This window comes from Neomonachus schauinslandi, chromosome 9, assembly GCF_002201575.2.
Source record: "Neomonachus schauinslandi chromosome 9, ASM220157v2, whole genome shotgun sequence".
NCBI lineage: Eukaryota > Metazoa > Chordata > Mammalia > Carnivora > Phocidae > Neomonachus > Neomonachus schauinslandi.
This window is the reverse complement of record NC_058411.1, coordinates 115330484-115356385: the sequence shown is the minus strand read 5'-3', so window position 1 is coordinate 115356385 and position 25902 is coordinate 115330484. Positions and strand designations below refer to the sequence as shown.

The 25902-nt window shown below is 40.3% G+C and overlaps 2 protein-coding genes across 3 annotated transcripts in view; one reads left to right on the top strand and one right to left on the bottom strand.

Annotated features, from left to right (window-relative positions):
* The window catches only part of NIPA2 (NIPA magnesium transporter 2), a 32956-nt gene extending 20341 nt beyond the window's left edge, over positions 1-12615 (top strand). Inside the window, 1 exon segment of the mRNA XM_021680623.2 lies at positions 11115-12615. Coding sequence (XP_021536298.2) covers positions 11115-11749 — 635 coding nt within the window. The 3' untranslated portion in view covers positions 11750-12615.
* Positions 12616-13453: 838 nt separating this feature from the next.
* CYFIP1 (cytoplasmic FMR1 interacting protein 1) overlaps positions 13454-25902 on the bottom strand; it is a 134955-nt gene continuing 122506 nt past the window's right edge. For both annotated transcript variants that reach the window (XM_021680622.1, XM_021680620.1), the window contains exons 30-32: positions 17306-17544; positions 16686-16833; positions 13454-14603 (exon numbers count right to left, since the gene is read on the bottom strand). In XM_021680622.1, the coding sequence (XP_021536297.1) occupies positions 14439-14603; positions 16686-16833; positions 17306-17544 (552 nt within the window). In that variant the 3' untranslated portion in view covers positions 13454-14438. The remainder of the gene's footprint in view (positions 14604-16685; positions 16834-17305; positions 17545-25902) is intronic.

Sequence of the window (25902 nt, the reverse complement as noted above, 5' to 3'; positions counted from 1 at the left end):
AGGCCCATTGTTCTACATGGCTTATTATGAAAAATACTGGTCATTTTCCTCTCCCACCAGCCCCAAACGCCTTATTTATTTTGTTCTTTAATTCTGTGTCTCTAAATAACATGCTTATACTGCTGCTATTCTCTTTGGCTTTAGGCATCATATATTATATTTGCAACCTACTGTGTCTATCTGGTTTTGTTTAAATGATTTAATTACATTATAATCACTATATAACTTTTATTCCCAGCTTAGACATATGATACAACTACTTTTCCTTCCTTGTTTGATTTATGTTTTTTCTTAACTGATAATGATAATGTTTGATCACTTTTCTGTGACTTTATCAATCCATCCTGAAACACTTCTCCAGTGGTCTTAATTCTACCCTCAGTAATTTCAAACATATTAGGTATTCTGCAGTTTCACCTTTCTGGAAATTTTCCCAGAGTCTTATGTGGCTTTAGTCCAGACAGGTATCTTGAGCTGCCAGCACATTTGTCATTGTGGACTTTCCTTCATCAGCATCCTGAAGGATCCCCTTCACTTTCTCTTTTTTCTTGGCTCTGAATCCTGGGTTTGCTCCTTCATTTTGGTTGGAGCCACTATTGTAGGAGACAAGAAAGGCATAGAAGAGATGAGACTTTTAAGACCTTGTATATATAAAAATGTCTTTTATCCATGTGACCTCATTGTCTTCTCACTTGCAACACAGTTGATTCTTTATCTTTTATATGTGACCTATATTATGTCTTTAGCAACCTTTAAGATGTCCTCTTTGCCCTCATCATCTGAAATTTACCACTAAGGAACCTAGATGTGGGCTAATTTTTATCCATTTTGCTAGTTACTTGATGGATTTTTTTTAATTTGGAAATGTATATCTTATTCTAGGAAATCAAATTGGTTCTTTGATATTCTTGGTTTTCTCTTTCTGAAATTCTTCTTACTCTTCTGTTGATTGGACCTCCTGAAATATAATGACTTTTCTTATATATATATTTTCCCCCGTTTTTACCGCTTTTTCCTTTTAGTTCTGCCTTTTGGGAGATTTCCTCAGTTTTGTCTTTGCAGCCCTTCTTTTGAGTTTTTATTTCTGCTATTACATTTTTTAATTTCCAAGAGCTTGCTTTTGCTTTTTGGTTGTTTGTGTGTATGTCAAAAAAAAAGTGAAATTCATCCTCAACATTTTGCAGATGTACAGTACACTATTGTCAACCACATGTGTTGTGTTGTGCAGCAAGTCCCCAGAGTCTTGGTTATTTAAAAGTCTTTCTGCAAACTTCAATATCAGGATTATTTGTGGGCTCTGTTTTTTCTTTTTAGTCATTTAGTCTTATCTTTGGGCAGTTTCGATCAAATGCTGGACATAGAATATTAAAAAGTGTAAAGGCTCAGGGCGCTTGGGTGGGTCAGTCGTTAAGCGTCTGCCTTCGGCTCAGGTCATGATCCCAGGGTCCTGGGATGGAGCCCCTCATCGGGGTCCCTGCCCTGCGGGAAAGCTGCTCCTCCCTCTCCCACTCCCCCTACTTTTATTCCCTCTCTCGCTGTGTCTCTCTCTGTCAAATGCGTGGATAAAATCTTTAAAAAAAAAAAAAAAAGTGTAAAGGCTCTAGGTGATGTTTTTTTTTTTTTTTTTTTTTTTTTTTTTTTTTAAAGATTTTATTCATTTATCTGATAGAGAGATAGCGAGAGCAGGAACACAAGTAGGGGGAGCGAGGGAGAGGGAGAAGCGGGCTTCCCGCTCAGCAGGGAGCCCGATGTGGGGCTCGATCCCAGGACTCTGGGATCATGACCTGAGCTGAAGGCAGACGCTTAACGACTGAGCCACCCAGGTGCCCTCTAGGTGATGTTTTATTCTTTCAGAAAGAATCTAAATTTCTTCTGTTGGGCAGATACGAGTACAGCAGATCACTTTAACTTGAAGTGTTGCTTCACTCTTTGTTGAGGCTGGTTTCTTTCCATTTTGCCTGTGTTCTTAATCATAGCCCTTCTTTCTCTCAACTGATAGCCTGGGATGTTTACCTGGACCCTCCACCTGGGTGAACTTTGAATGGCAGTGTCTGTGTCAGCATTCCAAGACTGCACGTGTCTTCACTCAGGTCCCTGGCATTTTCACCAGGCTGTCTACTTGGTTTCTCAGACCTAGGCATGTACAGCTTCTGTGCCCACAAATACCTTAAGGGGAATTGCACGCAGAAATTTGCGCTTAACTTCTCTTCAGTTCCTTCCTTTCTGCAGTCTTGGCCCCTATCTCCCAGCTGCTTAGGCAGCCCAAAATTCCAAGTTTTTATTTTTTCTACTGAAATTTCCGCAAGCTCCAGGTCACCACTTTCTGCTGGTCTTTATGCCCATCCTTATTCCCTGCTCTAGAACTGGTAGTCATCACAAGGGAGAAAGCAGAGCTGGTGTTGACCTTTTCTCCAGATTTCCACCTGTCAAGTTCCAGCTGCTTTGCTCTGGTATTTCATCATTGTCTCTCTGAAGATTTATTAATAGTATTTTTATTGTTTTGGTTTTTTTATTATGTTACGTTAATCACCATACATTACATCATTAGTTTTTGACGTAGTGTTCCATGATTCATTGTTTGCGTATAACACCCAGTGCTCCATGAGGAGCGTGCCCTCTTTAATACCCATCACAAGGCTAACCCATCCTCCCACCCCCCTCCCCTCTAGAACCCTCAGATTGTTTTTCAGAGTCCATCGTCCCTCATGGTTCATCTCCCCCTCCAATTTCCCCCCTTCATTCTTCCCCTCCTGCTATTTTTTTTTTTTTAACATATAATGTATTATTTGTTTCAGAGGTACAGATCTCTGATTCAACAGTCTTCCACAATTCACAGTGCTCGCTATAGCACATACCCTCCCCGATGTCTATCACCCAGCCACCCCATCCCTCCCACCCCTCACCACTCCAGAAACCCTCAGTTTGTTTCCTGCGATTAAGAATTCCTCATATCAGTGAGGTCATATGATACATGTCTTTCTCTGATTGACTTAATTTCGCTCAGCATAACACCCTCCAGTGCCATCCACGTCGTTGCAAATGGCAAGATCTCATTCCTTTTGATGGCTGCGTAATATTCCATTGTATATATATATATCACATCTTCTTTATCCATTCATCTGTCGATGGACATCTTAGCTCTTTCCACAGTTTGGCTATTGTAGACATTGCTGCTATAAACATTGGGGTACACATACCCCTTCGGATCCCTACATTTGTATCTTTGGGGTAAATACCCAGTAGTGCAATTGCTGGATCATATGGTAGCTCTATTTTCAGCTTTTCGAAGAACCTCCATACTGTTTTCCAGAGTGGTTGCACCAGCTTGCATTCCCACCAACAGTGTAGGAGGGTTCCCCTTTCTCCACATCCCCGCCAACATCTGTCGTTTCCTGACTTGTTAATTTTAGCCATTCTGACTGGTGTGAGGTGGTATCTCATTGAGGTTTTGATTTGGATTTCCCTGATGCCGAGCAATGTTGAGCACTTTTTCATGTGTCTGTTGGCCATTTGGATGTCTTCTTTGGAGAAGTGTCTGTTCATGTCTTCTGCCCATTTCTTGATTGGATCTTTTGTTCTTTGGATGTTGAGTTTTAAGAAGTTCTTTATACATTATGGATACTAGCCTGTTACCTGATATGTCATTTGCAAATATCTTCCCCCATTCTTTCGGTTGTCTTTTGGTTTTGTTGACTGTTTCTTTTGCTGTGCAAAAGATTTTTATCTTGATGAGGTCCCAGTAGTTCATTTTTGCCCTTGCTTCCCTTGCCTTTGGCGATGTTTCTAGGAAGAAGTTGCTGCGGCTGAGGTCGAAGAGATTGCTGCCTGTGTTCTCCTTTAGGATTTGGATGGACTCCTGTCTCACATTTTGGTCTTTCAACCATTTGGAGTCTATTTTTGTGTGTGGTGTAAGGAAATGGTCCCATTTCATACTTCTCCCTGTGGCTGTCCAATTTTCCCAACACCATTTATTGAAGAGACTGTCTTTTTTCCATTGGACATTCTTTCCTGCTTTGTCGAAGATTAGTTGACCAGAGTTGAGGGTCCATTTCTGGGCTCTCTATTCTGTTCCATTGATCTATGTGTCTGTTTTTGTGCCAGTACCATACTGTCTTGATGATGACAGCTGTGTGATAGAGCTTGAAGTCTGGAATTGTGATGCCACCAGCTTTACTTTACTTTTTTTTTTTTTTTAACATTTCTCCTGCTGTTCGAGGTCTTTTCTGGTTCCATACAAATTTTAGGATTATTTGTTCCATTTCTTTGAAAAAAGTGGATGGTATTTTAATAGGGATTGCATTGAATGTGTAGATTGCTCTAGGTAGCATTGACATCTTCACAATATTTGTTCTTCCAATCCATGAGCATGGAACGTTTTTCCATTTCTTTGTGTCTTCCTCAGTTTCTTTCATGAGTATTTCATAGTTTTCTGAGTACAGATTCTTTGCCTCTTTGGTTAGATTTATTCCTAGGTATCTTATGGTTTTGGGTGCAATTGTGAATGGGATCGACTCCTTCATTTCTCTTTCTTCTGTCTTGTTGGTGTATAGGAATGCCACTGATTTCTGTGCATTGATTTTATATCCTGCCACTTGACTGAATTCCTGTATGAGTTCTAGCAGTTTTGGGGTGGAGTCTTTTGGGTTTTCCACATAAAGTATCATTTCATCGGCAAAGAGTGAGAGTTTGGCTGCTTCTTTGCCAATTCGGATGCCTTTGATTTCTTTTTGTTGTCTGATTGCTGTGGCTAGGACTTCTAATACTATGTTGAATAGCAGTGGTGATAGTGGACATCCCTGCCATGTTCCTGACTTTAGGGGGAAAGCTCTCAGTTTTTCCCAATTGAGAATAATATTTGCTGTGGGTTTTTCATAGATGGCTTTTATGATATTGAGGTATGTACCCTCTATCCTTATGCTCTGAAAAGAGTTTTGATCAAGAAAGGATGCTGTACTTTGTCAAATCCTTTCCTGCATCTATTGAGAGGACCACATGGTTCTTGTTCTTTCTTTTGTTAATGTATTGTATCACATTGATTGATTTGCGGATGTTGAACCAACCTTGCAGCCCACGGCTAAATCCCACTTGGTCGTGGTGAATAATCCTTTTAATATACTGTTGGATCCTACTGGCTAGTATTTTGGTGAGAATTTTTGCATCCATGTTCATCAAGGATATTGGTCTGTAATTCTCCTTTCTGATGGGGTCTTTGTCTGGTTTGGGGACCAAGGTAATGGTGGCCACATAAAAGGGAAAAGTTTGGAAGTTTTCCTTCCATTTCTATTATTTGGAACAGTTTCAGAAGAATAGGTATTAATTCTTACTAAAATGTTTAGTAGAATTCCCCTGGGAAGCCATCTGGCCCTGGGCTTTTGTTTGTTGGGAGATTTTTGATGACTGCTTCAATTTCCTTAGTTTTTATAGGTCTGTTCAGCTTTTCTATTTCTTCCTGGTTCAGTTTTGGTAGTTGATACATCTCTAGGAATGCATCCATTTCTTCCAGATTATCTAATTTGCTGGCATAGAGTTGCTCATAATATGTTCTTATAATTATTTGTATTTCTTGGTGTTGGTTGTGATCTCTCCTCTTTCATTCATGATTTTGTTGATTTGAGTCATTTTTCTTTTTGATAAGTCTGGCCAGGGGTTTATCAATCTTGTTAATTCTTTCAGGGAACCAGCTCCTAGTTTTGTTGATCTGTTCTTTTGGTTTCTATTTCATTGATTTCTGCTCTGATCTTTATTATTTGTCTTCTCCTGCTGGGTTTAGGCTTCATTTGCTGTTCTTTCTCCAGCTCCTTTAGGTGTAAGGTTAGGTTGTGTATTTGAGACCTTTCTTGTTTCTTGAGAAAGGCTTGTATTGCTATATACTTTCCTCTTAGGACTGTCTTTCCTGCATCCCAAAAATTTTGAACAGTTGTGTTTTCATTTTCACTGGTTTCCATGAATTTTTTTAATTCTTCTTTAATTTTCTGATTGACCCATTCATTCTTCAGTAGGATGCTCTTTAGCCTCCATGTATTTGAGTTCTTTCTGACTTTCCTCTTGTGATTGAGTTCCAGTTTCAAAGCATTGTGGTCTGAAAATATGCAGGGAATGATCCCAATCTTTTGGTACTGGTTGAGACCTGTTTTGTGACCTAGGATGTGATCTATTCTGGAGAATGTTCCATGGGCACTAGAGAAGAATGTGTATTCTGCTGCTTTGGGATGAAATGTTTTGAATATATCTGTGAAGTCCATCTGGTCCAGTGTGTCATTTAAAGTCTATTTCCTTGTTGATCTTTTGCTTAGACGATCTGTCCATTTCAGTGAGGGGGGTATTAAGGTCCCCCACTATTATTGTATTGTTGTCAATGTGTTTCTTTGCTTTTCTTCTTCTTTTTTTTTTTTTCTTTGCTTTTCTTCTTAATTGCTTTATATAATTGGCCACTTGCATGTTAGGGGCATAGATATTTACAATTGTTAGATCTTCTTGTTGGATAGACCCTTTAAGTAGGAAATAGTGTCCTTGCTCATCTCTCATTACAGTCTTTGGTTTAAAATCTAATTTTATCTGATAAAAGGATTGTCACCCCAGCTTTCTTTTGGTGTCCATTAGCACGGTAAATGATTTTCCACCCCTTCACTTTCAATCTGGGGGTGTCTCTGGGTCTAAAATGAGTCTCTTGCAGAGAGCATATCGATGGGTCTTGTTTTTTTATCCAGTCTGATAGCCTATGTCTTTTGATTGGGGCGTTTAGCCCATTTACATTCAGGGTAATTATTGAAAGATATGAATTTAGTGCCATTGTACTGCCTGTAAGGTGACTGTTACTGTATATTGTCTGTGTTCCTTTCTGGTCTGTGTTGCTTTTAAGCTCTCTCTTTGGGTAGAGGACCCCTTTCAATATTTCTTGTAGGGCTGGTTTTGTGTATGCAGATTCCTTTAGTTTTTGTTTGTCCTGGAAGCTTTTTATCTCTCCTTCTATTTTCAGTGACAGCCTAGCTGGATATAGTACTCTTGGGTGCACATTTTTCTCATTTAGTGCTCTGAATATATTCTGCCAGTCCTTTCTGGCCTGCCAGGTCTCTCTGGATAGATATGTTGCCAATCTAATGTTTCTGCTATTGAGGGTTACAGATCTCTTCTCCTGAGCTGCTTTCAGGATTTTCTCTGTCTGTGAGACTCGTAAGTTTTACTATTAGATGTCGGAGTGTTGACCTATTTTTATTGATCTTGAGAGGGGTTCTCTGTGCCTCCTGGATTTTGATACCTGTTTCCTTCCCCAAATTAGGGAAGTTCTCTGCTATAATTTGCTCCATTATACCTTCTGCCTCTCTCTCTCTTTCTTCTTCTTCTGGGATCCCAATTACTCGAATGTTGTTTAGTCTTACGGTATTGCTTATCTCTTGAATTCTACCCTTGTGATCCAGTAGTTGTTTATCTCTCTTTTTCTCAGCTTCTGTATTTTCTATCATTTTGTCTTATATATCACTACTTCTCTCTTCTGCCTCATTTATCCTAGCAGTTTGAGCCTCCATTTTTGACTGCACCACATTAATAGCCTCTTGATTTCGACTTGGTTAGATTTTAGTTGTTTTATTTCTCCAGAAAGGGTTTCTCTAATGTTTTCCATGCTTTTTTCAAGCCCATCTAGTATCTTTAAAATCATCATTCTGAATTCTAGTTCCGACATCTTACTAATGTCTGTATTGATTAGGTCCCTGGCAGTTTGTACTGCCTCTTGTTCTTTTTGTTGAGGTGATTTTTTCCGTCTTGTCATTTTGTCCAGAGGAGAATAGATGAATGAGAGAACAAAATGCTAACAGGGTAACAATGTCCCCAGAAAATATACACTAAACATATCAGAAAAGACCAGAAACCAGGGGAAAAGAAAGGGAAAGAAAGAAAAAAGAAAAAGATAAAAACAAACAAAAACAGAACAAAATAAAAAAACCAGAATATGATCAAATATGATCATGCTGCTGTATAGATCAGTGCCACACACTAGATTTTGGGCGTATTTTGGTCTGTTAGAAGAAAGTGCCTCCGAAGATTTCAAAGAAAGAAAAACATATATGTATAAAAATAAAGGTGAATATGATGAGGAGACTGTAAAGATGAAAATTATAAAAGTCTTTATAAAAAGTTGATAAGTTGGTTGAAAAAAAGAAGAGGATTTAAAAAAAAGGGAGAGAATGTGATCAGGCAGGACACTAGAACAAAGTCATACACTAGAGATTTAGGGTATGTTTTGATCTGTTAGAAGAAACTGTATCTCAAAATTTTAAAGAGATAACAACTTATATATATATATGTATATATACCAAAAATAAGGTTAACTACTATGAAGGGACAGAATTTGACTTTAAAAATGAAAAATAAAACATATTTATTAAAAAAGCGATTAATAAGTTGTTGATTGAAAGACGGAAAAAGAAAAATTCAAAAAAAAAAAAAACAAAGTTAAAAAAAATTAACTTTGAAAGACTAAGGAATCATGGTAAAAAAGCCATGAATTCTATGTGCAGTATTCCCCTAGCTCTGGAATTCTGCCATTCTCATTGATGGGTAAACTTGGTCTTGGCTGGCTCTTCTTGCTGATCTTCTGGGGAGGGGCCTGTTGCCTTGGTTCCCAAATGTCTTTGCTGGAGGCGAAATTGCCCCGCCCTTCTCGGGTCCGGGTTAAGTAATCTCCTCGGGTCCAGGTTAAGTAATCTCCTCGGGTTTGCTCTCAGGAGTTTTTGTTCCCTGAAAGCTTTCCATACAGCTTTGGAGGCCGAGAGTGAAAATGGCAGCCTCCCAATGTCTGCCCCGGAGGAGCCAAGAACTCGGGGTCCCGCTCCTCAGTGTACCCCCAAAGAAAAGCAGTCAGTCACTCCCATCTCTCTGGTCTCTGGCCGCACTCCGTGCTCACCTGGCCTGTGACCAAGCGTTTCTATCTCTGGCACCCGACCCGGTGTAGAGTCTCCAAACCGAGCAGATCCCTGTGGTGCGCTCCCGGGCTGCACCTCCCGGGGGAGGAAGGGGAGTCTCCCCGGATCTGCCACTTGTTGGGTCCCTGTTGGAGGAGCAGTGGCCCAAATGTGCCACGGATAATGGTTTATGGCAACTCCGTGCTGAGAAGCCCGCACCTTGGCTCTGTCTCTGCAGCCAGCTTCCCCACTCTGATACCTCGGAGCTCTGTTGCACTCAGGCATCCCCGGGCTTTCTGTGACCCCGAGGGTCCTGAGACCATAGTGTCCCAGCGAGGTTCCAGCCCCCGCTTAGCCACTGGAGCAATGTCCCTCAGCGGAGCCGACTTCTAAAAGTTCCGATTTTGTGCTCCGCGGCTCTGTCACTTGCCAGAAGCGGCATTCGGAGGCCCCCTCCCCCGCCATCTATTCTCCCTAATATTGCCTCGGATTCACTTCTCTGCACTTCCTTCCAGAAAGTGGTCGCTTTTCTGTTCAGAGAGTTGTTGCTATTCCTTTCTTCGATCTCCTGTTAAGTTTATAGGTGTTCAGAATGGTTTGATCCCTGTCCAGCTGAATTCCTGGGACCAGACGAAATCCAGGTCTCCTACTCCTCTGCCATCTTGCTCCACCCCCAGTATTTTTATTGTTTTTGTGGGATGGTGATTTATGCGTTCTGAAGTTTTCCTCTATCTACATTGAGAGCAAACAAAGGCTTTATGTTTTTCTGTTTGTTTTGGTTCCTCTCCTGGTGATCCTTGGTTGCCTTCTGAAATCAGGTTGTCTGATCCCCAGCAATGTCTCCTGCCTGAGTGCTGGGAGTTGAGTGGGAAGGGAGGAGTAAATGTCATAGACCTAGACCTTACCCCAAACCCCTAAGTTACTGTGGCACCTACACACTCCAGTTTGCTGTGGCAGGAATTAACAGGGTTTCTGCAATCTTAATGCTTCTTTAAAAGACTTTCAGCCAGGTCTCCAGTTTTTGTCTCTCCTTTACCATTGTATCTTTGGAGTGTTCTGTGCTGCAAACTGAGTTACTTTCCCATCTTTCATCATTGGTGATGTGGGATTCAGCTTTCTTGGATGTGTTGTAAGAGTTACGAGTTTATCTTCTGCTTTCTGGCTTCCATAGTATTGTTGCTATCATCTCCTTTACCTGTTCTTGTTTTTGTATGTTTGCTTCTTTAAGAGTCCTATTACTAGGGCACCTGGGTGGCTCAGTCATTAGCGTCTGCCTTTGGCTCAGGTCGTGGTCCCAGGGTCCTGGGATCCAGCTCCACGTCCGGCTCCCTTCTCCAAGGGAAGCCTGCTTCTCCCTCTCGCACTCCCCGCTTGTGTTCCCTCTCTCGCTGTGTGTCTTTGTCAAATAAATAAATAAAATCTTAAAAAAAAGTCCTATTACTGTTTATTTTATTGGCAGAGTTTAAGGAGGGAACAGAATAAATTCATGTGACTTGTGGCTCAGTTTCCTCATCTTAAAATGCAGATGATAGTATCTATATTATAGGGCGGATGTGAGGATTAAATGAGTTAATCAGTGCAAATTGCTGAGAAAAGTGCCTGGGCCACGGTGCTACATAGTTGTTAGCTATTATTATTACTATGCTGGGTTCAGTTCTCTATATTTGGCAGAACCCTGACAGTATTTTTGATTCTCTTATTGATTCGCTATTTACTCCAGTGGTTGTCTCTAAATATTTTTAAAATGTACTCCTTTTAGGACAAACTTGATTTGTAACTGCCGTTTTTTTTTTTTAGCATCTATAAATTGTTGAATATTCAAGGTCATCTCATGATTTCTCTCCACTAGTTCTTGATTGTTTGCATTCTTGGAGCATTCCAGTGGGTGGGAAGTAGCAAGATACTCTAGAGTAGGTGCCTGGAAATCAGGCTAATTTCCGTTTTCTATTATCTAATTACCATGAGGCCTAAGACAGTATGTTAAAAATGTTAGTGATGTAACAGTTTATGAATATGAAGTATAGTGTAATCTCCCAGTATATACATCTAACTAAATTTTTATGAGTGTACCTTTGCTGGGGCAGCAAAAAAAGCTAGTATGTATTTTAAGGTCACACCTTTTCTCCTTCCTCTCAAGTTAATATTTGTTTTGGATTCTCGGGGTTTTTTTAGTACTTACTCATTGGCCTAAATACAACTTTTCTTTGCCTCCTCCAGGTTTTCTGGTCTTTGCAACACTTGTGGTCATTGTCTCATTGATACTAATCTTCGTGGTGGGACCTCGTCATGGACAGACAAACATTCTTGTGTACATAACAATCTGCTCTGTAATTGGAGCGTTTTCAGTCTCCTGTGTTAAGGGCCTGGGCATTGCTATCAAAGAGCTGTTTGCTGGAAAGCCTGTGCTGCGACATCCCCTGGCCTGGACTCTGCTGCTGAGCCTTATAGTCTGTGTGAGCACACAGATTAATTACCTGAACAGGGCCCTGGATATATTCAACACTTCCATTGTGACTCCAATATATTATGTATTCTTTACAACATCAGTTTTAACTTGTTCAGCTATTCTTTTTAAGGAGTGGCAAGATATGCCTGTTGATGATGTCATTGGTACTTTGAGTGGCTTCTTTACAATCATTGTGGGAATATTCTTGTTGCATGCCTTTAAAGACGTCAGCTTTAGTCTAGCAAGTCTCCCTGTGTCTTTTCGAAAAGACGAAAAAGCAATGAATGGCAATCTCTCTAACATGTATGAAGTTCTTAATAATAATGAAGAAAGCTTAACCTGTGGAATTGAACAACACAGTGGTGAAAATATCTCCCGAAGAAATGGAAATCTCACAGCTTTTTAAGAAAAATGTAATTAAAAGGTTAATCTATAATTGTGTTATAAAGTGAACTTGAATATCAGAATGGGTCTGAAAAAGCATTGTTCTCAAAAAAAATGTTCTCTGGAGACAATCTTTTTTAAAGTTTCACAGATTTGGACCAAGAAATTACTTTTCTTATATTTACATGATGGTAGCTCACTAAAATGACCTCAGTACCTGGCCAATTTCTATTAACATTGTATTATTATAGAGGTATTTTAAATTTTTCCTTCACTGAAATCTAAATGCACTGACAGTTTTAAGTCTATGAAAATCTATATTTTTTCATTGGTGATGAAAATCTGAAATGTACATTTGTCATCCCCACTCCATCAATCCCTGACCATTTGAAGGCTTTTTGATTTAAAAAGGAACAAAATTTTCCTAATACATTATCCTGTGATTTACCTTACCTATAAAAATGACTCCTGTTTGATGAATTATTTTAATTTTGAGATGTTAGTTTAAGAGAATCCTGTTATTAAATGAAGAAAAACTCAATTTACCAAACAAAAAAGGGTAGGAAGCTGCCCGATGGGAGATGTTTCTCACACTGTGACTAATCATCACCACACATTTGATGGTCTTCCTTGATGGCACCTTGCTAAACCAGCTCATCTGCGTCTGTCAGGCTGTAGCCTGACTGTAGCCTGACTGGTTTCATTCTTCACTTACTCTAATCCCTTGATACCTGGAATCTTGATTTACCATTTTACATCAACTCTTGTACTTTTCAGTATATTTTCATAATGAGTTATATTGTCATTTAGATCTTCTAACAACTCTGGGAAATAAAGTCCAAAGACTAATTTCTTAAATTTAGCTCATGTTATAATAAAAAGACAAATTGGAACAGTTCTTTTCTAAGTCTGAATGTTTAGAACAAACACAGTGTTTGTAAAATATGGTTTCTTTGTACCCAGTATCTATTTTGCTTTAGAGTTTGTTCAGATCACGGTGTATTTTGGTCTAAAAATGTCCATGAAAAGATGTTTATGGAAAATTTCAAATGTATGCAAAAAAGGTAGAATAGTATAATGAACTCCATCCAGCTTCAGAACCAATCATCATAGCAATTAATTGGGCTTTAAAAAGTAGACCATTTCCACCTGGGTAGTAGGAAGTACAGGGGCTTGTTCCCACTGTGCTGCTCCTGTCCAAGGTCACACAGCTTGACCCCTACTGTGTAACCAGTCACCACTGGTGCCTCACTGTCCTTGCCTGGGGGTTGCCGGAGCCTCACTGTGGTGACGGCACCAATGTCCCACCACACAGCTCTCTTGGCTTTATCAGGGCAAAGTTTCATGACATAAATTCCCTTTCCCCAGCATTTTTTTTTTAATCCTCTAAGGAGCCTTTGTAGACTTTGTTTTTCTAATTGCCTCCCCCATGTAATCTTACTGTCACAGATGATACACTGTTTATGTACTATAGATCTGTACACCTAATAGAGTAAGAACCAGTTTTCACCCCCAGGGGTGTGATACGGCACTCAGAATGCATAGATTAATACATTCTTAATTCAACATCTTATAGCACTTGAAATTGTACATAAATGTTTACATGTTATTTGGTTTATAATGGAGTCTTAGAGAACTTAGTAATATGAATTACTTAAATTTGGCCATTAATCATTAATTCCTCATAGTCTATACTCCAGTATAGGGTGAGCAGATGATGCTACCCTCGGTCTGTGGCAGAATGCTGGCCCCAGGGTTATTCACATTACCAAAAGCAATATTTTTAGGTAACTTTTGGTAAAGAACAGTTCTATTTCATATTAAGGTTAAAGAGTACAATGGAATAGTTCACAGACTTTATTTTCAGTAGCATGTATGATGCTGCTGGATTTTAGTGTTCTGTTTGTTTCCAAAGCCATATGGCAGTTACTCCATATCATGATCTTGTCCCTTCTTGGAAGGCTGCAGGTGGCCTAGACTCAGATCTCCTGGGCCAGGTCTGTGCAGATAAGTAAAGTACCTTGCCCAAACCGGGGCGTAGGTCACAACACTGAATAAACACAAATAAGTTTTATTAGTTTTATTTCTGTAACCTTTAAATCATACCTTACAAATTAGATTCTGTCACAACTGGATTTAGTAGAAGCAGAGGAATCAAGTTTACTATTTTCTGAAACGTTGACACAAAAAAGGGAAGGGAACAATGACTTAGAAAAGGTTACTCATAAAAGACCATCAGAAAAATCCTTAAACAAAAGCTAAATAATCATTAATTCTAATTGGTAGTGCATTTTATTACAATGAGCTGGTTATTAAGTTTCTTAAGTCCATAAATCTTTCCCCACATATTACTGATCCTTTGCTAAGGAATAAATGGATGAACTCAGCAGCACTCTGACATAGCTAGCTGTTGGAACATTCCATAGAAAAATGGAAAATAATTCTGTAAGAACATGATGGCAACAATAAGCAGCCCATATTCTCAGACTTTCTAATTACCAAAAGCATACACAATTTTAGTCTAGAAAAATAAGTCAATTTTATAAAATTAAGCTTTTAAATGGAAAAGTACCCCCCTTTAACACGCACAGAGATACTGAAAAACAGTCCCTAAAAATCTCGCTAAATAGTTTATGGAAAGAAAAACATGCCCTTATAGTTATTAAATGCAGTCAGTACTGGGACTCTTCAAAAATATGATACACATGTCCTCAGCTGCTGGCCAGGGACTGGTGGATAGGAGGCTGAAAGCAGCGAACATGCTCCACGGGGGTGCTTTCTCCATCGCCAGACTTCAAGTACTTGTCCAAGATAGTAATTATCTCATCATTTAGAATCTGGAACTTGCGAATTCTCTCCACCATCTTCTTCAATGGCTGCAACAGTTAAAATTAGGATGTCTTACTATTAAAACATGTACATTTATTCATGTTTCAAAATGGCAGGATTTTCACATTTTCTCATAAAAATTACAGCAAACTACTAGCACACATATCTCTTTAATGTACCTATTGGAACAATGAATATATTTTGCATTTAAACACATCTCTGTATTGGTCTCATGCTACTGACTATAGGTTTACCTGTTATAGACCTACTATTCATTCAACACACAGGTATTAAGAAGCTGCTGTGTATTAAAAACTGTGAATGTAAAGATGAAAATAATATGGTCAGTAGGGAAAGACCAGTAATCCAAGTCTTAGATTCCAGTTCTTGTGGACAGCATACTTTGATAGACTGTGCTGGTACAACAGAACTGGATAAAGAACACACGCACGTGCACACACACATACACAGGAAGACACTTTAAAATGCACTGCAGGTTTTGTCTATGCAGGAGGTAAAGCAGAAGCCAGGACTTCCTAAGGGACAGATGCCACCAGCAGCAGTGGGAAGAGATGTCCTGGGCTATAAACAAGTGGGACTACACGTAGAAACTCTCAACAAAGCCAGGACCCTCCAAGGTGACCCCAATTTGGTAACAGTTCGTGGAGATGAGAAGCAAAAATCTTGGGAGAAAAGCAATCCATGGGGTGCCTGGGTGGTGAAGTTGGTGGAGCGTCCGACTCTTGGTTTCAGCTCAGGTCGTGATCTCAGGGTGATGAGATCAAGCCCCACATCAGGCTCCACGCTTAGCGTGGAATCTCCCTGAGTTTCCCTCTCCCTCAAATAAATAAATCTTTAAAAAAGAAAAGAAAAGCAATCTAAATTAAGTTCAATTGGACAAGAGCTGGCAAATAAACCCAACACACAAAATATTTCAGAGTTTTAGATAACCTTTGAGGCTTCAGACACTAGAATTACAAGTTATACTATCATTCAAAACTAAAAACAGTAGATTAGAGTTAAAGTGAATTAGTTAACAGAATAATACAGTATTCCGGGAACAGCCCAGAGAGACAAGAAAATGAAGACATGGGAGGTGGAGTGGCCCCTTGAAGACATCCATGCCCCAATCCCCAGCACCTATGAACATGTTACCTTCCATGGAAAAGAGACTTTGAAAATGTAGTTAAGATTATAGACTTCAAAATAGGGAAAGTACCCTGGATTTTCTAGGTGAACCCAATCTAAACATATGCGAAAAGAACTTTCTCCAGGTGGAGGCAGGAGGTATGGCAGAAAGGAAAGTTGAAAGACTGGATGCATGGGAGGGACTTGAGATGTGGGCTAATGGCCAGCAAGGAAATGGGGACCTTAGTCCTCCAACTGCAAGGGACTGTGTCCAGCAGATTCATCTCTAGAGGCTCCAGAAAGGAACATAGCCCTACAGATACACTAATTTTGGCCTTGAGATGATAGAGGACCCAACTGAGTCATGCTGTACCCAGATTTCTGACCGACAGAACTGAGAGAATGGGTATCGTTTTAAACCACTAAATGTCTGGCAATCTGTTGTGGATTAGGAAAGTAATTGGAAAACTAACAGGATAAGGGATAAGGGAACCAGAAGAATGTCTAACAAGAATGTAATTGTAGTCCTAAAAGAGAATAGAGAGAATGGAAGAAAAGACTAAAATACTTGAAAAGATAATGGCTATTTTCTAGAATTCAATTATAAAGAATCCATAAAATGACAAAGGGAAAAAGATCTTAAAGGTGCCAAAACAAGCAAACAAACCAACAAATCAAACAAAACAAACCACACACACTTTGGGCACAAAAAAAGAAGCCAGAAGACTGGAATAGTATGCCAATAATCTGAAAATGCAGACCCTATAAAGCTGTATAATATGAAGCAGATCTAAGTACCCTAAAAGGAGAAAGAACATGGAACAATTAGTACTTTAACTGCCTGACTGCTTTACTTATCAAGTATATTTAGATTCATTTTGGAAATGAAAAGAAAGCTTCAGCTGGTGTCAGTCACCTTATGTACTGGGATGAAAAGCATTCCCCAAAAAAGGGCTTTTAATAAGTACAAAGTATGATTATTTTGTGAAGCTTCCACATACCACATTTTTGATAATCTCATCTTTGCCATCATGTTTCTGGACTTTAAGTAGGTGGTAGCAGAAATCCAGGACTGCGAAGCGCCGCTGTTGCCCAAGAAGTACAATGATCATACAGCCAGCCCAGTGGAGCCCGTCGCCAAAGCACTGCCTAAAAACAAGCAGCAGCAAGTACAATGGGCAATCAACAAAAATTATAAAGTCTTTTATAAGTCTGTGTCCAGACGTCAATGATCAAGGAATCCACTTGAAACAAGCCAGGAAGGGAATGCTGAGCAACAGGAGATGTGTCCTTTTTGGTAAACATCTCTTTTGGGTTCCTCTGGCACACTGCTTCTTAACCTTTTTTTTAGATCATGGACTCTTCAAGAAGGATGACTTTGGGAAGCTGTGGACACCTGCCCCACCCTTGAAAAACGCATACCGAACCTGCCTAAGTTTCCATGGGTTCAGAGAACACCTAGAAACTTCACCCTGAGTCACCGCCTGAGCATGAAGTAAGAACCTCCACTTAAATGGCTTTAAAGCAGCTCAGGAAACCTCTAGTCAACTTCCAGAGGAATGCAGTCTTCTCTGTTAGCCTCCTCTGCTCCCACTTCCCCGTCCACTGAGCACATACTTACTCGACTGTAAACTCGTGTGTCCCCACAGGAATACAGTAGACAAATTGCATGGCACTCCACAGTCTGTGAAACTCAACACACTCATCCACATGCATGACTCCATTGCTGGGCAGAGGCCCACGCCAGATAGGGTCATCCAGAAAGGTCCGGATCCGAGTCAGGATAACTTCAAACATAGACAAGCCACAGCAGAGACGCTCCTTTGTCAGCAAGTCCCCCTCTCTCGCTATTGCAATTTGCTGCAGAAAGGATAGAACGTTATGAGCCAGCGCAGGAGGGCAGTGGACTGCTGAAACCAAACTACCCAGATTTGTTTCTGACTTACTGTAAAACTATCTTGATTTGCAGAAGAGGATTTTTAGAAACAAGCATTAACAACATAAGTATGTCAGCCATTACATATAGGTCTTCATAGATTAAAAATATATTTCAGTCAAGGAGAACTGTCTAGTACAGCTATTCTTAACTGTTTTGCCTCCAGAGGACACATGGCAATGTGTGGAGACATTATTGGTTGTCAATGCTTGGTGTTAGGTGAGTGGCATCTAGTTGGTAGAGGCCAGGGGATACTATGTTTTTTCAAAAAATTGTCTCAATTTTTTTTTTTAAGATTTTATTTATTTGAGAGAGAGAGACACAGCGAGAGACGGAACACAAGCAGGGGGAGTGGGAGAGGGAGAAGCAGGCTCCCTGCAGAGCAGGGAACCCGACGCGGGGCTCGATCCCAGGACCCTGGGAACATGACCTGAGCCGAAGGCAGCCGTTTAACGACTAAGCCACCCAGGCACCCCAATTTTATCTTAAATTTTAATTCCAGTATAGTTAACATACAGTGTTATATTAGTTTCAGGTGTACAATACAGTGATCCAAAAATTCCATATATTACTCAGTGCTCATCAAGAACAGTGTACTCTTAATACCTTTTTTTGAAATACTTTTCACCTATTTCACCCATCACTCCATCCACCTCCCCTCTAGTAACCATCCATTTGTTCTCTGTAGTTAGAGTCTGTTTTTTGATTTGTCTATTTTTTTTTGTTCCTTTGTTCATTTGTTTTTTTTATTCTTATGTTAATCCCCATACATTACATCATTAGTTTTAGATGTAGTGATCCATGATTCATTGTTTGTGCATAACACCCAGTGCTCCATGCAGAATGTGCCCTCCTCAATACCCACCACCAGGCTAACCCATCCTCCAACACCCCTCCCCTCTAGAACCCTCAGTTTGTTTTTTAGAGTCCATCGTCTCTCATGGTTCGTCTACCCCTCCGATTTCCCCTGCTCATTCTTCCCCTCCCGCTACCTTCTTCTTTTTTTTTCTTAACATATATTGCATTATTTGTTTCATAGGTACAGATCTGAGATTCAACAGTCTTGCACAATTCACAGCGCTTACCAGAGCACATACCCTCCCCAATGTCTATCACCCAGTCACCCCATCCCGCCCACCCCACCCCCCACTCCAGAAACCCTCAGTTTGTTTCCTGCGATTAAGAATTCCTCATATCAGTGAGATCATATGATACGTCTTTCTCTGTTTGACTTACTTCGCTCAACATAATACTCTCCAGTTCCATCCACGTCGTTGCAAATGGCAAGATCTCATTCCTTTTGATGGCTGCATAATATTCCATTGTGTATATATATACCACATCTTCTTTATCCATTCATCTGTCGATGTACATCTTGGCTCTTTCCACAGTTTGGCTATTGTGGACATTGCTGCTATAAACATCGGGGTGCATGTACCCTTTCGGATCCCTACTTTTGTATCTTTTGGGGTAAATACCCAGTAGTGCAATTGCTGGATCATATGGTAGCTCTATTTTCAACTTTTTGAGGAACCTCCATACTGTTTTCCAGAGTGGTTGCACCAGCTTGCATTCCCACCAACAGTGTAGGAGGGTTCCCCTTTCTCCACATCCCCGCCAACATCTGTCGTTTCCTGACTTGTTAATTTGAGCCATTCTGACTGGTGTGAGGTGGTATCTCATTGAGGTTTTGATTTGGATTTCCCTGAAGCCGAGCGATATTGAGCACTTTTTCATGTGTCTGTTGGCCATTTGGATGTCTTCTTTGGAAAAATGTCTGTTCATGTCTTCTGTGCATTTCTTGATTGGATTCTTTGTTCTTTGGGTGTTGAGTTTGATGAGTTCTTTATAGATTTTGGATACTAGCCCTTTATCTGATAAGTCATTTGCAAATATCTTCTCCCATTCTGTCGGTTGCCTTTTGGTTTTGTTGACTGTTTCCTTTGCTTTCCAAAAGCTTTTTATCTTAATGAAGTCCCAATAGTTCATTTTTGCCCTTGCTTCCCTTGCCTTTGGCGATGTTTCTAGGAAGAAGTTGCTTTGGCTGAGGTCAGAGAGGTTGCTGCCTGTGTTCTCCTTTAGGATTTTGATGGACTTCTGTCTCACATTGAGGTCTTTCAACCATTTGGAGTCTATTTTGTGTGTTGTATAAGGAAATGGTCCAGTTTCATTCTTCTGCATGCGGCTATCCAATTTTCCCAACACCATTTGTTGAAGAGACTGTCTTTTTTCCATTGGACATTCTTTCCTGCTTTGTCAAAGATGAGTTGACCATAGAGTTGAGGGTCCATTTCTGGGCTCTCTATTCTGTTCCATTGATCTATGTGTCTGTTCTTGTGCCAGTACCATGCTGTCTTGATGATGACAGCTTTGTAATACAGCTGGAAGTCCAGAATTGTGATGCCGCCACCTTTGCTTTCTTTATCAACGTTCCTCTGGCTATGCGGGGTCTTTTCTGGTTCCATACACATTTTAGGATTATTTGTTCCATTTCCTTGAAAAAAGTGGATGGTATTTTGATGGGGATTGCATTGAATGTGTAGATTGCTCTAGGTAGCATTAACATCTTCACAATATTTGTTCTTCCAATCCATGAGCATGGAACGTTTTTCCATTTCTTTGTGTCTTCCTCAATTTCTTTCATGAGTATTTTATAGTTTTCTGAGTACAGATTCTTTGCCTCTTTGGTTAGATTTATTCCTAGGTATCTTATGGTTTGGGTGCAATTGTCAATGGGATCAACTCCTTAATTTCTCTTTCTTCTGTCTTGTTGTTGGTGTATAGGAATGCCACTGATTTCTGTGCATTGATTTTATATCCTGCCACTTGACTGAATTCCTGTATGAGTTCTAGCAGTTTTGGGGTGGAGTCTTTGGGGTTTTCCACATAAAGTATCATATCATCTGCAAAGAGTGAGAGTTTCACTTCTTCTTTGCCGATTTGGATGCCTTTGATTTCTTTTTGTTGTCTGATTGCTGTGGCTAGGACTTCCAATACTATGTTGAATAGCAGTGGTGATAGTGGACATCCCTGCCACGTTCCTGACCTTAGGGGGAAAGCTCTCAGTTTTTCCCCATTGAGAATGATATTCGCTGTAGGTTTTTCATAGATGGCTTTTATGATATTGAGGTATGTACCCTCTATGTCTATACTCTGAAGAGTTTTGATCAAGAAAAGATGCTGTACTTTGTCAAAAGCTTTTTCTGCATCTATTGAGAGGATCATATGATTCTTGTTCTTTCTTTTGTTAATGGATTGTAGCACGTTGATTGATTTGCGGATGTTGAACCAACCTTGCAGCCCAGGGATAAATCCCACTTGGTCGTGGTGAATAATCCTTTTAATGTACTGTTGGATCATATTGGCTAGTATTTTGGTGAGAATTTTTGCATCCATGTTCATCAGGGATATTGGTCTGTAATTCTCCTTTTTGATGGGGTCTTTGTCTGGTTTTGGGATCAAGGTAATGCTGGCCTCCTAAAATGAGTTTGGAAGTTTTCCTTCCATTTCTATTTTTTGGAACAGTTTCAGAAGAATAGGTATTAATTCTTCTTGAAATGTTTGGTAGAATTCCCCTGGGAAGCCATCTCGCCCTGGGCTTTTGTTTGTTGGGAGATTTTTGATGACTGCTTCAATTTCCTTAGTGGTTATAGGTCTGTTCAGGTTTTCTATTTCTTCCTGGTTCAGTTCTGGTAGTTGATACATCTCTAGGAATGCATCCATTCTTCCAGGTTATCTAATTTGCTGGCATAGAGTTGCTCATAATATGTTCTTATAATTGTTTGTACGTCTTTGGTGTTGGTTGTGATCTCTCCTCTTTCATTCATGATTTTGTTGATTTGGGTCATTTCTCTTTTCTTTCTGATAAGTCTGGCCAGGGGTTGATCAATCTTGTTAATTCTTTCAAAGAACCAGCTCCTAGTTTCGTTGATCTGTTCTACTGTTCTTTTAGTTTCTATTTCATTGATTTCTGCTCCGATCTTTATTATTTCTATTCGCCTGCTGGGTTTAGGCTTTATTTGCTGTTCTTTCTCCAGCTCCTTTAGATGTAAGGTTAGGTTGTGTACTTGAGACCTTTCTTGTTTCTTGAGAAAGGCTTGTATTCCTATATACTTCCCTCTCAGGACTGCCTTTGCTGCCTCCCAAAGATTTTGAATAGTTGTGTTTTCATTTTCATTAGTTTCCATGTATTTTTTTAATTCTTCTTTCATTTCCTGGTTGACCCATTCATTCTTCAGTAGGATGCTCTTTAGCCTCCATGTATTTGAGTTCTTTCCGACTTTCCTCTTGTGATTGAGTTCCAGTTTCAAAGCATTGTGGTCTGAAAATAGGCAGGGAATGATCCCAATCTTTTGGTACCGGTTGAGACCTGATTTATGACCTAGGATGTGATCTATTCTGGAGAATGTTCCATGGGGACTAGAGAAGAATGTGTATTCCGTTGCTTTGGGATGGAATGTTCTGAATAGGTCTGTGAAGTCCATTTGGTCCAGTGTGTCATTTAAAGTCTTTATTTCCTTGTTGATCTTTTGCTTAGACGATCTGTCCATTTCAGTGAGGGGGGGGTGTTAAAGTCCCCCACTATTACTGTATTGTTGTCGATGTGTTTCTTTGTTTTTGTTATTAATTGCCTTATATAATTGGCTGCTCCCATGTTAGGGGCATAGATATTTACAATTGTTAGATCTTCTTGTTGGATAGACCCTTTAAGTAGGATATAATGTCCTTCCTCATCTCTTATTACAGTCTTTGGTTTAAAATCTAATTTGTCTGATAGAAGGATTGCCACCCCAGCTTTCTTTTGGTGTCCATTAGCATGGTAAATGGTTTTCCACCCCCTCACCTTCAATCTGGGAGTGTCTTTGGTTCTAAAATGAGTCTGTTACAGTGTATCGATGGGTCTTGTTTTTTATCCAGTCTGATAGCCTGTGCCTTTTGATTGGGGCATTTAGCCCATTTACATTCAGGGTAACTATTGAAAGATAGGAATTTAGTGCCATTGTATTGCCTGTAAGGTGACTGTTATTGTATATTGTCTGTGTTCCTTTCTGGTCTATGTTGTTTTTAGGCTCTCTCTTTGCTTAGAGGACCCCTTTCAAGATTTCTTGTAGGGCTGGTTTTGTGTTTGCAAATTCCTTTAGTTTTTGTTTGTCCTGGAAGCTTGTTATCTCTCCTTCAATTTTCAATGACAGCCTAGCTGGATAGAGTATTCTTGGCTGCCTATTTTTCTCATTTAGTGCTCTGAATATATCCTGCCAGTCCTTTCTGGCCTGCCAGGTCTCTGTAGATAGGTCTGTTGCCAATCTAATGTTTCTACCATTGTAGGTTACATATCTCTTCTCCTGAGCTGCTGTCAGGATTTTCTCTGTCTATGAGACTCGTAAGTTTTACTATTAGATGTCGGGGTGTTGACCTATTTTTATTGATTTTGAGAGGGGTTCTCTGTGCTTCCTGGATTTTGATGCCTGTTTCCTTCCCCAAATTAGGGAAGTTCTCTACTGTAATTTGCTCCAATATACCTTCTGCCCCTCTCTCTCTTTCTTCTTCTTCTGGGATCCCAATTATTTTAATGTTGTTTCATCTTATGGTATCGCTTATCTCTCCAATTCTGCCCTCGTGATCCAGTAGTTGTTTATCTCTCTGTTTCTCAGCTTCTTTATTTTCCATCATTTGGTCTTCTATATCACTAATTCTCTCTTCTGCCTCATTTAGCCTAGCAGTTAGCGCCCTCATTTTTTAATGCACCTCATTAATAGCCTTTTTGATTCCGACTTGGTTGGATTTTAGTTCTTTTATTTCTCCAGAAAGGGTTTCTCTAATAACTTCCATGGTTTTTTGAAGCCCAGCTAGTATCTTTAAAGTCATGATTCTGGACTCTAGATCCGACATCGTACTAATGTCTGTATTGAGTAGGTCCCTGGCATTCAGTACTACCTCTTGTTCTTTTTGTTGAGGTGAATTTTTCCGTCTTGTCATTTTGGCCAGAGGAGAGTAGGTGAATGAGAGAACAAAATGCTAACAGGGTAACAACGTCCCCAGAAAATATACTCTAAGCAAATCAGAAAAGACCGGAAGCAGTGGGAAAAGAAACGGAAAGAGAGAAAAAAAAGAAAAAAGAGAAAAAGATAAAGATAAAAACAAACAAAAATAAACAAAACAAAACAACAACAAAAAAAACCCAGAATGTGATCAAATATGATCAGGCTGGTGCATAGAGCAGTGCCACACACTAGATTTGGGGTGTATTTTGCTCTGTTAGAAGAAAGTGCCTCTCAAAATTTTAAAGAAAGAAAAACTTATATATGTACAAAAATAAGGGTTGATATGATGAAGGGATGGAATATGACAGTAAAGATGGAAATTATAAAAAATTTTATAAAAGGAATTGATAAGAAGTTGTTTTAAAAAAGAAAGAAGAGGATTTAAAAAAAAAAGAAAAAAGGGAGAGAATGTGTTCATGCAGGGGAGTAGAAAAAACCATATACTAGAGATTTAGGGTATATTTTAATCTGTTAGAAGAAACTATCTCAAAATTTTAAAGAGAGAACAACTTATATATATGCCAAAAATATGGGTAACTACTATGAAGGGATAGAATATGACTCTAAAAAGGAAAAATAAAAATGTTTTTTAAAAAAAGGGATTGATAAGATGTTGGTTGAAAAAGGGAAAAGAAAAATTCCAAAAAAAAAAAAGACAGTTAAAAAAAATTAACTTTGAAAGACTACAGAATCATGGTAAAAAAGCCATGAATTCTATGTGCAGTAGTCCCCTAGCGCTGGAGTTCTGCCGTTCTCATTGATCGGTCAACTTGGGTCTTGGCTGGCTGTTCTCACTGATCTTCTGGGGAGGGGCCTGTTGCCGTGGTTTCCAAATGTCTTTGCCCAAGGCGGAATTGCCCCGCCCTTGCCCCCTCCCGGCTAAGTAATCTGCTCGGGTTTGCTCTCCGGAGCTTTTGTTCCCTGCGAGCTTTCCGTACAGCTTTGGAGGCGGAGAGTGAAAATGGCGGCCTCCCAATCTCTGCCCCGGAGGAGCCGAGAACTCGGGGCCCCGCTCCTCAGTGAGCCCCCAGAGAAAAGCTGTCAGTCACTCCCGTCTCCCCAGTCTCCGGCCGCACTCCGTGCTCACCCGGCCTGTGACCGCGCATTTCTATCTCTGGCACCCGGCCCCGGGTGGAGTCTCCAAACCCAGCAGATCCCTGCGGTGCACTCCCGCGCAGCTCCTCCTGGGGGAGGAAGGTGTCTCTCCGGATCTGCCGCTTGTTGGGTCCCTGCTGGAGGAGCAGTGGCCCAAGTGTGCCGCGGATCACAGTTTATGGCAACCCCGACCTGAGAGCCCACGCCTGGGCTCCACCTCTGCAGCCGGCTTCCCTGCTCCGTTACCTGGGAGCTCTGCCACACTCAGGCACCCCCGGTCTTTCTGTGACCCCGAGGGTCCTGAGACCACACTGTCCTGGAGGGTTCCACCCTCCGCTTAGCCACCAGAATGACGTCCCTCAGCGGAGCAGACTTTTAAAAGTTCCGATTTTGTGCTCCGTGGTTCTATCACTTGCCAGAAGCGGCCGACGGAGGCCCCTCCCCCGCCGTCTATCCTCCCGAATATCGCCTTGGATTCACTTCTCCGCATGTCCTACCTTCCAGAAAGTGGTCGCTTTTCTGTTCAGAGAGTTGTTGCTATTCTTTTCTTTGATCTCCTGTTGAGTTTGTAGGTGTTCAGAATGGTTTGATCCCTATCCAGCTGAATTCCTGAGAGGAGACGAAATCCAGGTCTCCTACTCCTCCACCATCTTGCTCTGCCCCCATTTGTTTTGTTTCTTAAATTCCACGTGAGTGAAATCATATGGTATTTGTCTTTCTCTGACTGGCTTATTTCGCTTAGCATTATACTCTTTAGCTCCATCCATATTGTTGCAAATGGCAAGATTTCATTTTTTATGACTGAATAACATTCCATTGTGTGTATGTATGTGTGTGTGTGCGTGTGCACACACACATATATATATACACATTTTCTTTATCCATTCATCAGTGGACACGTGGGCTGTTTCCATAATCTACCTTTTATAAATAATGTTGCAATAAACACAGGGGTGCATATAACCTTTCAAATTAGTGTTTTGTATTCTTTGGGTAAATATCCAGTAGTACGATTACTGTAGCATATGATAATTCTATTTTTAACTTATTGAGGACCCTTCATACTGTTTTCCAGAGTGGATCCACCGGTATGCATCCCCACCACCAGTGCACAAGTGTTCCTTTCCCTCGATATCCTCAGGGACA